The sequence below is a fragment of the Coregonus lavaretus genome (assembly GCF_964263955.1).
Source record: "Coregonus lavaretus genome assembly, chromosome: 13".
In the NCBI taxonomy this organism is placed as follows: domain Eukaryota; kingdom Metazoa; phylum Chordata; class Actinopteri; order Salmoniformes; family Salmonidae; genus Coregonus; species Coregonus lavaretus.
The window spans coordinates 14,407,605-14,421,561 of NC_140000.1; the positions used below are offsets into that span (position 1 = coordinate 14,407,605).

The following is a 13,957-nucleotide window of genomic DNA, read 5'->3' on the forward strand; positions in this document are numbered from 1 at the left end:
TCACCCTGTATTGACTTTGGCCTGAGGGGTGAGGGCCTGGTGTCCTGCTGGGAGAGCGTCCCCTCCCTCTGTCTCCCCCCTGCCACTGGACCCGCCCCTCCCCGGGCAGCACACATACTCCACCCCACGGAAACGGTCGCCGCACGGCAACAGCATCCCATAACTATGCAGCTCCAGACTGTCTGCTGTGCAGGCCTGAAACAGAAAGAGAGAGGATGAGAAATCTGTTAAACATGGATCAAGATTGGAAAAGAACAAGGTGAACGAGAGAGAGATCAGAGGTGTATAGAAAAAGAGAGGAAATGTGAGCGTGATCAAAGGGAACTAACTAGCAGGAGGTGAAGGAAACACAACAGGGGGTAACCTCTTCCTCAGCATGATGAAGGTGAGATATAAAAACTACAACCTAACTCACCTCCCTGGCCTCTAATAAACGACCACCTCCCTGGTCTCTAATAAACTACCACCTTCCTGGCCTCTAATAAACTACCACCTTCCTGGCCTCTAATAAACTACCACCTTCCTGGCCTCTAATAAACTACCACCTCCCTGGCCTCTAATAAACTACCACCTCCCTGGCCTCTAATAAACTACCTCACCTCCCTGGTCTCTAATAAACTACCTCACCTCCCTGGCATATAATAAACTACCTCACCTCCCTTGGCTCTAATAAACTACCTCACCTCCCTGGCATATAATAAACTACCTCACCTCCCTGGCCTCTAATAAACTACCTCACCTCCCTGGTCTCTAATAAACTACCTCACCTCTCTGGCATATAATAAACTACCTCACCTCCCTGGTCTCTAATAAACTACCTCACCTCCCTGGCCTCTAATAAACTACCTCACCTCCCTGGGCTCTAATAAACTACCTCACCTCCCTGGCATATAATAAACTACCTCACCTACCTGGCCTCTAATACACTACCTCATCTCACTTGGCTCTAATAAACTACCTCACCTCACTGGTCTCTAATAAACTACCTCACCTCCCTTGGCTCTAATAAACTACCTCACCTCCCTGGCATATAATAAACTACCTCACCTCCCTGGTCTCTAATAAACTATCTCACCTCCCTGGCCTCTAATAAACTACCACCTCCCTGGCCTCTAATAAACTACCTCACCTCCCTGGTCTCTAATAAACTACCTCACCTCCCTGGCATATAATAAACTACCTCACCTCCCTTGGCTCTAATAAACTACCTCACCTCCCTGGCATATAATAAACTACCTCACCTCCCTGGCCTCTAATAAACTACCTCACCTCCCTGGTCTCTAATAAACTACCTCACCTCTCTGGCATATAATAAACTACCTCACCTCCCTGGTCTCTAATAAACTACCTCACCTCCCTGGCCTCTAATAAACTACCTCACCTCCCTGGGCTCTAATAAACTACCTCACCTCCCTGGCATATAATAAACTACCTCACCTACCTGGCCTCTAATACACTACCTCATCTCACTTGGCTCTAATAAACTACCTCACCTCACTGGTCTCTAATAAACTACCTCACCTCCCTTGGCTCTAATAAACTACCTCACCTCCCTGGCATATAATAAACTACCTCACCTCCCTGGTCTCTAATAAACTATCTCACCTCCCTGGCCTCTAATAAACTACCTCACCTCTCTGGCATATAATAAACTACCTCACCTCCCTGGCCTCTAATAAACTACCTCACCTCCCTGGCCTCTAATAAACAACCTCACCTCCCTGGTCTCTAATAAACAACCTCACCAACCTAGCATATAATAAACTACCTCACCTCCCTGGTCTCTAATAAACTACCTCACCTCCCTGGCCTCTAATAAACTACCTCACATCCCTGGCATATAATAAACTACCTCACCTCCCTGGCCTCTAATAAACTACCTCACCTCCCTGGCCTCTAATAAACTACCTCACCTCCCTGGCCTCTAATAAACTACCTCACCTCCCTGGCATATAATAAACTACCTCACCTCCCTGGCATATAAAAACTACCTCACCTCCCTGGCATATAATAAACTACCTCACCTCCCTGGGCTCTAATAAACTACCTCACCTCTCTGGCATATAATAAACTACCTCACCTCCCTGGCCTCTAATAAACTTCCTCACCTCCCTGGCCTCTAATAAACAACCTCACCTCCCTGGTCTCTAATAAACAACCTCACCAACCTAGCATATAATAAACTACCTCACCTCCCTGGTCTCTAATAAACTACCTCACCTCCCTGGCCTCTAATAAACAACCTCACCTCCCTAGTCTCTAATAAACAACCTCACCAACCTAGCATATAATAAACTACCTCACCTCCCTGGTCTCTAATAAACTACCTCACCTCCCTGGCATATAATAAACGACCTCACCTCCCTGGCATATAATAAACTACCTCACCTCCCTGGCCTCTAATAAACTACCTCACCTCCCTGCCTCTAATAAACTACCTCACCTCCCTGGCCTCTAATAAACTACCTCACCTCCCTGGGCTCTAATAAACATCCTCACCTCCCTGGTCTCTAATAAACTACCTCACCTCCCTGGCATATAAAAACTACCTCACCTCCCTGGCTCTAATAAACTACCTCACCTCCCTGGCATATAATAAACTACCTCACCTCCCTGATATATAATAAACTACCTCACCTCCCTGGCATATAATAAACTTCCTCACCTCCCTGGCATATAAAAACTACCTCACCTCCCTGGCATATAATAAACTACCTCACCTCCCTGGCATATAATAAACTACCTCACCTCCCTGGCATATAATAAACTTCCTCACCTCCCTGGCATATAAAACTACCTCACCTCCCTGGCATATAATAAACTACCTCACCTCCCTGGGCTCTAATAAACTACCTCATCTCCCTGGCATATAATAAACTACCTCACCTCCCTGGCCTCTAATAAACTTCCTCACCTCCCTGGCATATAAAAACTACCTCACCTCCCTGGTCTCTAAAAAACTACCTCACCTCCCTGGCATATAATAAACTACCTCACCTCCCTGGCATATAATAAACTACATCACCTCCCTGGCATATAATAAACTACCTCACCTCCCTGGCATATAATAAACTACCTCACCTCCCTGGGCTCTAATAAACTACCTCACCTCCCTGGCATATAATAAACTACCTCACCTCCCTGGCATATAAAAACTACCTCACCTCCCTGGTCTCTAATAAACTACCTCACCTCCCTGGCATATAATAAACTACCTCACCTCCCTGGCATATAATAAACTACATCACCTCCCTGGCATATAATAAACTACCTCACCTCCCTGGCATATAATAAACTACCTCACCTCCCTGGCCTCTAATAAACTACCTCACCTCCCTGGCATATAATAAACTACCTCACCTCCCTGGCATATAATAAACTACCTCACCTCCCTGGCATATAATACACTACCTCACCTCCCTGGCATATAAAAACTACCTCACCTCCCTGGTCTCTAATAAACTACCTCACCTCCCTGGCATATAATAAACTACCTCACCTCCCTGGTCTCTAATAAACTACCTCACCTCCCTGGCCTCTAATAAACTACCTCAACTCCCTGGTCTCTAATAAACTACCTCACCTCCCTGGTCTCTAATAAACTACCTCACCAACCTAGCATATAATAAACTACCTCACCTCCCTGGTCTCTAATAAACTACCTCACCTCCCTGGCATATAATAATCTACCTCACCTCCCTGGTCTCTAATAAACTACCTCACCTCCCTGGCCCCTAATAAACTACCTCACCTCCCTGGTCTCTAATAAACTACCTCACCTCCCTGGCCTCTAATAAACTACCTCACCTCCCAGGCCTCTAATAAACTACCTCACCTCCCTGGCATATAATAAACTACCTCACCTCCCTGGTCTCTAATAAACTACCTCACCTCCCAGGCATATAATAAACTACCTCACCTCCCTGGCATATAATAAACTACCTCACCTCCCTGGCCTCTAATAAACGACCTCACCTCCCAGGCCTCTAATAAACTACCTCACCTCCCTGGCATATAAAAACTACCTCACCTCCCTGGTTTCTAATAAACTACCTCACCTCCCTGGCCTCTAATAAACAACCTCACCTCCCTGGTCTCTAATAAACTGCCCTCACCTCCCTGGTCTCTAATAAACTGCCTCACCTCCCTGGCATATAAAAACTACCTCACCTCCCTGGTCTCTAATAAACTACCTCACCTCCCTGGCATATAATAAACTACCTCACCTCCCTGGCATATAATAAACTACCTCACCTCCCTGGCATATAATACACTACCTCACCTCCCTGGCATATAAAAACTACCTCACCTCCCTGGCATATAATAAACTACCTCACCTCCCTGGCCTCTAATAAACTTCCTCACCTCCCTGGCCTCTAATAAACAACCTCACCTCCCTGGTCTCTAATAAACAACCTCACCAACCTAGCATATAATAAACTACCTCACCTCCCTGGTCTCTAATAAACTACCTCACCTCCCTGGCCTCTAATAAACAACCTCACCTCCCTAGTCTCTAATAAACAACCTCACCAACCTAGCATATAATAAACTACCTCACCTCCCTGGTCTCTAATAAACTACCTCACCTCCCTGGCATATAATAAACGACCTCACCTCCCTGGCATATAATAAACTACCTCACCTCCCTGGCCTCTAATAAACTACCTCACCTCCCTGCCTCTAATAAACTACCTCACCTCCCTGGCCTCTAATAAACTACCTCACCTCCCTGGTCTCTAATAAACATCCTCACCTCCCTGGTCTCTAATAAACTACCTCACCTCCCTGGCATATAAAAACTACCTCACCTCCCTGGCATATAATAAACTACCTCACCTCCCTGATATATAATAAACTACCTCACCTCCCTGGCATATAATAAACTTCCTCACCTCCCTGGCATATAAAAACTACCTCACCTCCCTGGCATATAATAAACTACCTCACCTCCCTGGCATATAATAAACTACCTCACCTCCCTGGCATATAATAAACTTCCTCACCTCCCTGGCATATAAAACTACCTCACCTCCCTGGCATATAATAAACTACCTCACCTCCCTGGGCTCTAATAAACTACCTCATCTCCCTGGCATATAATAAACTACCTCACCTCCCTGGCCTCTAATAAACTTCCTCACCTCCCTGGCATATAAAAACTACCTCACCTCCCTGGTCTCTAAAAAACTACCTCACCTCCCTGGCATATAATAAACTACCTCACCTCCCTGGCATATAATAAACTACATCACCTCCCTGGCATATAATAAACTACCTCACCTCCCTGGCATATAATAAACTACCTCACCTCCCTGGGCTCTAATAAACTACCTCACCTCCCTGGCATATAATAAACTACCTCACCTCCCTGGCATATAAAAACTACCTCACCTCCCTGGTCTCTAATAAACTACCTCACCTCCCTGGCATATAATAAACTACCTCACCTCCCTGGCATATAATAAACTACATCACCTCCCTGGCATATAATAAACTACCTCACCTCCCTGGCATATAATAAACTACCTCACCTCCCTGGCCTCTAATAAACTACCTCACCTCCCTGGCATATAATAAACTACCTCACCTCCCTGGCATATAATAAACTACCTCACCTCCCTGGCATATAATACACTACCTCACCTCCCTGGCATATAAAAACTACCTCACCTCCCTGGTCTCTAATAAACTACCTCACCTCCCTGGCATATAATAAACTACCTCACCTCCCTGGTCTCTAATAAACTACCTCACCTCCCTGGCCTCTAATAAACTACCTCAACTCCCTGGTCTCTAATAAACTACCTCACCTCCCTGGTCTCTAATAAACTACCTCACCAACCTAGCATATAATAAACTACCTCACCTCCCTGGTCTCTAATAAACTACCTCACCTCCCTGGCATATAATAATCTACCTCACCTCCCTGGTCTCTAATAAACTACCTCACCTCCCTGGCCCCTAATAAACTACCTCACCTCCCTGGTCTCTAATAAACTACCTCACCTCCCTGGCCTCTAATAAACTACCTCACCTCCCAGGCCTCTAATAAACTACCTCACCTCCCTGGCATATAATAAACTACCTCACCTCCCTGGTCTCTAATAAACTACCTCACCTCCCAGGCATATAATAAACTACCTCACCTCCCTGGCATATAATAAACTACCTCACCTCCCTGGCCTCTAATAAACGACCTCACCTCCCAGGCCTCTAATAAACTACCTCACCTCCCTGGCATATAAAAACTACCTCACCTCCCTGGTTTCTAATAAACTACCTCACCTCCCTGGCCTCTAATAAACAACCTCACCTCCCTGGTCTCTAATAAACTGCCCTCACCTCCCTGGTCTCTAATAAACTGCCTCACCTCCCTGGCATATAAAAACTACCTCACCTCCCTGGTCTCTAATAAACTACCTCACCTCCCTGGCATATAATAAACTACCTCACCTCCCTGGCATATAATAAACTACCTCACCTCCCTGGCATATAATAAACTACCTCACCTCCCTGGCATATAATAAACTACCTCACCTCCCTGGCATATAATAAACTACCTCACCTCCCTGGCCTCTAATAAACTTCCTCACCTCCCTGGCATATAATAAACTACCTCACCTCCCTGGTCTCTAATAAACTACCTCACCTCCCTGGCATATAATAAACTACCTCACCTCCCTGGCATATAATAAACTACCTCACCTCCCTGGCATATAATAAACTACCTCACCTCCCTGGTCTCTAATAAACTACCTCACCTCCCTGGCATATAATAAACTACCTCACCTCCCTGGCATATAATAAACTACCTCACCTCCCTGGCATATAATAAACTACCTCACCTCCCTGGCATATAATAAACTACCTCACCTCCCTGGTCTCTAATAAACTACCTCACCTCCCTGGCATATAATAAACTACCTCACCTCCCTGGCCTCTAATAAACTACCTCACCTCCCTGGCATATAATAAACTACCTCACCTCCCTGGCATATAATAAACTACCTCACCTCCCTGGCATATAATAAACTACCTCACCTCCCTGGCATATAATAAACTACCTCACCTCCCTGGCATATAATAAACTACCTCACCTCCCTGGCATATAATAAACTACCTCACCTCCCTGGCATATAATAAACTACCTCACCTCTCTGGCATATAATAAACTACCTCACCTCCCTGGCATATAATAAACTACCTCACCTCCCTGGCATATAATAAACTACCTCACCTCCCTGGCCTCTAATAAACTACCTCACCTCCCTGGCATATAATAAACTACGTCACCTCCCTGGCATATAATAAACTACCTCACCTCCCTGGCATATAATAAACTACCTCACCTCCCTGGCATATAATAAACTACCTCACCTCCCTGGCATATAATAAACTACCTCACCTCCCTGGCATATAATAAACTACCTCACCTCCCTGGCATATAATAAACTACCTCACCTCCCTGGCATATAATAAACTACCTCACCTCCCTGGTCTCTAATAAACTACCTCACCTCCCTGGCATATAATAAACTCCCCTAGCAGCTCTCTCTGCTGATGCAGTATGATACAATCTGTTACACTACACCCAGCTGGGTACAGTTAGCTTCCAGCCCCAGTCTTTTACTGCAGTCTACACTGCAGTTTAGTTATTGACTCAATTAGTCCAAGTCCAAGTTTAATGTCTCATAGTAGTCTATGCTAACTCTCTATAAAGAGTCATAGCGGTGTTAAAACCCAATTAAAACGAAAATGTAATATCATTTAGGCATAATTTCATTAACTCTAATATAATCTCAGTTAATATAATGTATCCCAGCCCGCACCTCCTTGGCTATGTTGTGCCAGTAGACGTAGCTCTCACAGGCATCCATCTGCTCCTGGTGCAGGAAACGGCATCGGTCTGGAACCAACAGGGCCTCACTCACATACTCACCCACTTCAGACAGAGACAGAGATAGAGAGACATAGAGACAGAGAGACATAGAGACACAGAGACACAGAGAGACAGAGAGACAGAGAGAGAGCGGGAGGGAGGGAAATGGAATGAGAGGGAGAATATTTTATATTTTGCCTTGGTTGGCAAAAAAATTTAACATCAAAAACGTTCATAAACATCCATAAACCCAAGAGAGGGAGAAGGAGTGAGTGAGCAAAGAGATAGAGACATGCACACAGAGAGAGACTTGAACCGAAAAGGTTCAGTATAATAAGATAATGCCAACTCATTACAGTGCCTCTGCACTATCTGAGCTGAGGACGAGGTGGGGAGTGGAGAATGATCCAGAACACCACGGTGTGCTGCTGCCTGCAGTTCTACTTTCAATAGCTGCAGTCAGTCAGTCAGTCAGTCAAGGACAGAACAATGTGAAATATGCTTCATTTCAGATTTTCATTTAAGCCATTTGATTCCATCGGTCACAATAGTGAAAAAAATAACTTTTCTACTTTACAGGCTCTAGAGAAGTTAAAGTTGTATTTATGAACAAATAAGTCATATGTTTTGCATTGTTAAGGTGTCTAGTATGATTCTGAGAAGTTTCATATGACTTCTCAAAATGGTCACAAGACCACAAGCATACATCCCCAAGGTGTACTTTTACAGACGAATTTGGCACCAGAAGTATTCCACAGCTTAAAAAATGAATACATTGTTGGAACTTTCAAATATTTTATTTGTAAATATGTTTAAAAGGTGTAGTTTACATATGTGCCTTCATTTTCAATACATTTAATTCATGATGCTCGTGGTATATGAAAATATTTAAGCGGTCACGTGACCAATGGCTCTTACGTATTATGTATATTTAACCATAGCAGATTATTAATTTTTTTCAGTAGATTGAAGTTGAGTTGGGTTATGGATATACCTGATCAAGATGATCTTAAATAGGATTTTACCATTATTCATTAGTCTTTACATTTGTTTAAATAAGTGACTGACTGTAAAACATCATATTTTGTTATTTCAGAGGGAATTGGCCATGTATAGACCCATACACTGAATTTGTGTAATAAATATATATTTAATGTTAATAGGTTTGTTTAGTGTCTCTTGCACAATGGTAGACCTGGTTTATGTGAGTTTTGCTGAATAGTCACAAGGGTAGACCTGGTTTATTGGGACAGTATTCAGGCTTCGGCACATTTAGACCTGGCTTAGTTGACTAATTGGGTTCAAACACAGGTGCATACTTTATAGGTATGTAAATCGGAGCTGAAGTACAAGTGTAGATCTGGTTTACATGAATATTGGGGCTAAAATGCAGAAGTACACCTATTTTCTTATGACAATTGGGGCTGACGTAGCAGTAGACCTGTTTAAAAAAAATGTTTTAATCAATATTGGGTTAGAAGTGCAGGTGTAAAACTGGTTTGTATTAATATGGTTCCAGGTAGAACTATTTTGGATTCCATGTAGAACCTTTTCCAGAGGGTTCTACATGGAACCCAAAAGGATTCTACCTCGAACCAAAAAGAGTTTCCCTATAGGGACAGCCGAACAAAGAACCCTTTCGGAACCCTTTTTTCTAAGAGTGTAGGGATACACAAGGTTCATACAGGTAATGGGTCTGGATGGATGTCTATTGCCCATTCAAATCCTTTCTGGCAACATACCACTGTACTGTGAGTTTATCTATTAAATGATTAGCGTATACAGGTCAGAGATCACAGGACTAAGATATGCAAATAACAGGGTTGGGGTGTGCAACGAATATCTGGATACAGGTTACTGTTGGTGACTTGGGGAATACAGGCCTAAGGAAAGTTTGTAACAGGGCTGAGATAGGCAAGTATCAAGGATGAAGTGTATTGGCAAAGGGAGTGGGGTCTATGAGTAACAAATAGGGCATTCAGGGCTAGGATATGGGTGTATTGGTACTTGATTGTATCAATATTAGGGTATTGGCATGTGGGTGTTAGGGTTAGGGCATGGGGGTAAGAGGGCTGGGGTGTGTGGGTAATTGGGTTTAGGTGTGTGGGTAAGTGGGTGGAGATATATACAGTAGATATTGGGGCAAATGTCTGTTCATTTTATTTTAGGCAGAGCACTGTATGTTCCCATCGGTCACAATTGTGACTGAGAATAAAACTTTTTTTGTACATACTTTTCAAATATCATTATTTTTTAAAGCAATATGGATTACATGTTAGGGTTACTAAATAGCATAAGATTTGCATAGTGGCACGTCTGGGGAAAAATGTGGGAACAAATGGGTTAACATTCAACACAGACTGAAAGACCTTTCCACCATTTTGATGCACCTTACAAAGCTTTGACAATGGAATCCATTCAAATGAACTATTAAACATACCATGTCCGTTTCTTATATTACTTCCCCGAGGCTGAATTTGAACGCTACTTAACCATATCATTTAAATTACGTGCTTTGTATTAAACATAATGATGACATGATGTTACTTATTAACATAATAAAGTTATCCTCAGATATGGGGCGGGTGATCTTAGGGAAGTTGTGCAATGTTTTGAGTGATGTTTGTGTAGGGATATGCTGAATATTATAATGATGATGATGATGATGAGGCTGAGGGTGAAGACATTGCACACGTGTGGTTCTTACCCTGGCAGCGGTAGGGCATGACGATGAAGGGCCGTGTCTGGCAGTGGCCCCAGCCCTTCTTACACCAGGCTGGGATGGTGACGGGGCTGGAGGACTCCTCCACATGGGAGACCTGCAGGGCTGGATACATCTGGTTGGACAGATGGACGGACAGACAGACGGCGAGGAGACAGACAGACGGAGGGACAGATGGACGGACGATATGGACAGACAGGACATCAGGGAGGAGTTAGGACGAGAGAGAGGAAAGATACAACAGGGTCAGACAAATTGAGAGGGAAAAAGGAGGGTTGAGGGGAGGGGAGACGTACAGTACAGACAGAGGGAGAGAGGAGGAGAGGGAGAGAGGAGGAGAGAGGAGGAGAGGGAAGAAGGAAGGGAGAAAGGTAACAAAGGAGAGACTCATGCAACGGTGTGAAACACTTTGGCCCTAAGGGTCTATTTTCTGACTATGCACGTCGTTCACTGATCTCCTTAAATTGTAGGGAAAATTGCAGTCTGAAAACAAGTTGACCTATACGATCCCACTTCCAATTCTTTCAATAATCCCAATTTCACATCTGACTACTTTCAATTATAATGTAGGGCAATGGCATAAACACTGCCCTATAATGAGGTTTAATGGATTGAGAAATGTATTTGGCACGCTCTCTGAGAGCCGGATCCACAGACGTTGAGGAAAAAGGAATGCTTTTGTGGAAAAGCAATCACAGACGCATAATGAGCTGGGTAATCACATTACAGCCATTTCAACTGGACTCTAAGATAACCTGCCTAAATGACTACCGACCCGTAGCACTGACGTCTGTAGCCATGAAGTGCTTTGAAAGGCTGGTCATGGCTCACATCAACAGCATTATCCCAGAAACCCTAGACCCACTCCAATTTGCATACCGCCCCAACAGATCCACAGATGATGCAATCTCTATTGCACTCCACACTGCCCTTTCCCACTTGGACAAGAGGAACACCTACGTGAGAATGCTATTCATTGACTACAGCTCAGCATTCAACACTATACGACCCTCAAAGCTCATCACTAAGCTAAGGATCCTGGGACTAAACACCTCCCTCTGCAACTGGATCCTGGACTTCCTGACGGGCCGCCCCCAGGTGGTAAGGGTAGGTAACAACACATCTGCCACACTGATCCTCAACACGGGGGCCCATCAGGGATGCGTGCTCAGTCCCCTCCTGTACTCCCTGTTCACCCATGACTGCATGGCCAGGCACGACTCCAACACCATCATTAAGTTTGCCGACGACACAACAGTGGTAGGCCTGATCACCGACAACGATGAGACAGCCTATAGGGAGGAGATCAGAGACCTGGCTGTGTGGTGCCAGGATAACAACCTCTCCCTCAATGTGACCAAGACAAAGGAGATGATTGTGGACTACAGGAAAAAAAAAGAGGACTGAGCACGCCCCCATTCTCATCGACGGGGCTGTAGTGGAACAGGTTGAGAGCTTCAAGTTCATTGGAGTCCACATCACCAACGAACTATCATGGTCCAAGCACACCAAGACAGTCGTGAAGAGGGCACAACAAAGCCTATTCCCCCTCAGGAGACTGAAAAGATTTGGCATGGGTCCTCAGATCCTCAAAAAATTCTACAGCTGCACCATCGAGAGCATCCTGACTGGTTGCATCACCGCCTGGTATGGCAACTGCTTGGCCTCCGACCGCAAGGCACTACAGAGGGTAGTGCGTACGGCCCAGTACATCACTGGGGCCAAGCTTCCTGCCATCCAGGACCTCTATACCAGGCGGTGTCAGAGGAAGGCCCTCAAAATTGTCAAAGACTCCAGCCACCCTAGTCATAGACTGTTCTCTCTGCTACCGCACGGCAAGCGGTACCGGAGTGCCAAGTCTATGTCCAAAAGACTACTCAACAGCTTCTACCCCCAAGCCATAAGACTCCTGAACAGCTAATCATGGCTACCCGGACTATTTGCACTGCCCCCCCACCCCATCCTTTTATGCTGCTGCTACTCTGTTAATTATTTATGCATAGTCACTTTAACTCTACCCACATGTACATATTACTTCAACTACCTCAACTAGCCGGTGCCCCCGCACATTGACTCTGCACCGGTACCCCCCTGTATATATAGGCTCCCTACTGTTATTTTATTTTACTTCTGCTCTTTTTTTTCTCAACACTTTTTTTGTTGTTTTATTTTTACTTTTTTGTTAAAAATAAATGCACTGTTGGTTAAGGGCTGTAAGTAAGCATTTCACTGTAATGTCTGCACCTGTTGTATTCGGTAAATAAAATTTGATTTGATTTGAACTGTGTGACTGCTGTTTTCTTTACATGCTGTGCTTCATTTAGCCAACAGGTGGCGCATGATGTCCATTTATAAAAACAGGCTCCTTGCTCTTCTTTGGGAGGGGGAGCAGCGAGTCTCTAATCAAACCAAGGCTGTGGCTAGGCCTGTTGTGCCATTGATATGCCTTAAGTTTGGCATGCAGGAGACTTTCAGGAATTAGGGGGATAAACGTGGCAGCTAACAGCAGGAAGATCGATGGATGATAGTATTAATATTCAGGAAATATCAATAAATATTTCCTCCTGACCACCATCACTCCACTATATATATGGAAATATATAGATTTGATAGGACAAGACAAACCAAGTGAGACAGAGTGGGAGATTAGGGTTGGTTACTACTACTCCTATTCGTAATGTTGTGTGATCTATCTACTGTGGGGAAAAAAAGTATTTAGTCAGCCACCAATTGTGCAAGTTCTCCCACTTAAAAAGATGAGAGGCCTGTAATTGTCATCATAGGTACACGTCAACTATGACAGACAAATTGAGAAAAAAAAATCCAGAAAATCACATTGTAGGATTTTTAATGAATATATTTGCAAATTATGGTGGATTTGGTCACCTACAAACAAGCAAGATTTCTGGCTCTCACAGACCTGTAACTTCTTCTTTAAGAGGCTCCTCTGTCCTCCACTCGTTACCTGTATTAATGGCACCTGTTTGAACTTGTTATCAGTATAAAAGACACCTGTCCACAACCTCAAACAGTCACACTCCAAACTCCACTATGGCCAAGACCAAAGAGCTGTCAAAGGACACCAGAAACAAAATTGTAGACCTGCACCAGGCTGGGAAGACTGAATCTGCAATAGGTAAGCAGCTTGGTTTGAAGAAATCAACTGTGGGAGCAATTATTAGGAAATGGAAGACATACAAGACCACTGATAATCTCCCTCGATCTGGGGCTCCACGCAAGATCTCACCCCGTGGGGTCAAAATGATCACAAGAACGGTGAGCAAAAATCCCAGAACCACACGGGGGGACCTAGTGAATGACCTGCAGAGAGCTGGGACCAAAGGAACAAACCC

General features: G+C 44.4%; 1 protein-coding gene across 2 annotated transcripts in view; it reads right to left on the reverse strand.

Moving 5' to 3' along the window:
- LOC311140329 (amyloid beta precursor like protein 1-like) overlaps positions 1–13,957 on the reverse strand; it is a 58,769-nt gene that overhangs the window by 13,704 nt on the left and 31,108 nt on the right. For both annotated transcript variants that reach the window (XM_084175348.1, XM_084175347.1), the window contains exons 3-5: positions 10,590–10,719; positions 7,833–7,945; positions 5–195 (exon numbers count right to left, since the gene is read on the reverse strand). In XM_084175348.1, coding sequence (XP_084031474.1) covers positions 5–195; positions 7,833–7,945; positions 10,590–10,719 — 434 coding nt within the window. The remainder of the gene's footprint in view (positions 1–4; positions 196–7,832; positions 7,946–10,589; positions 10,720–13,957) is intronic.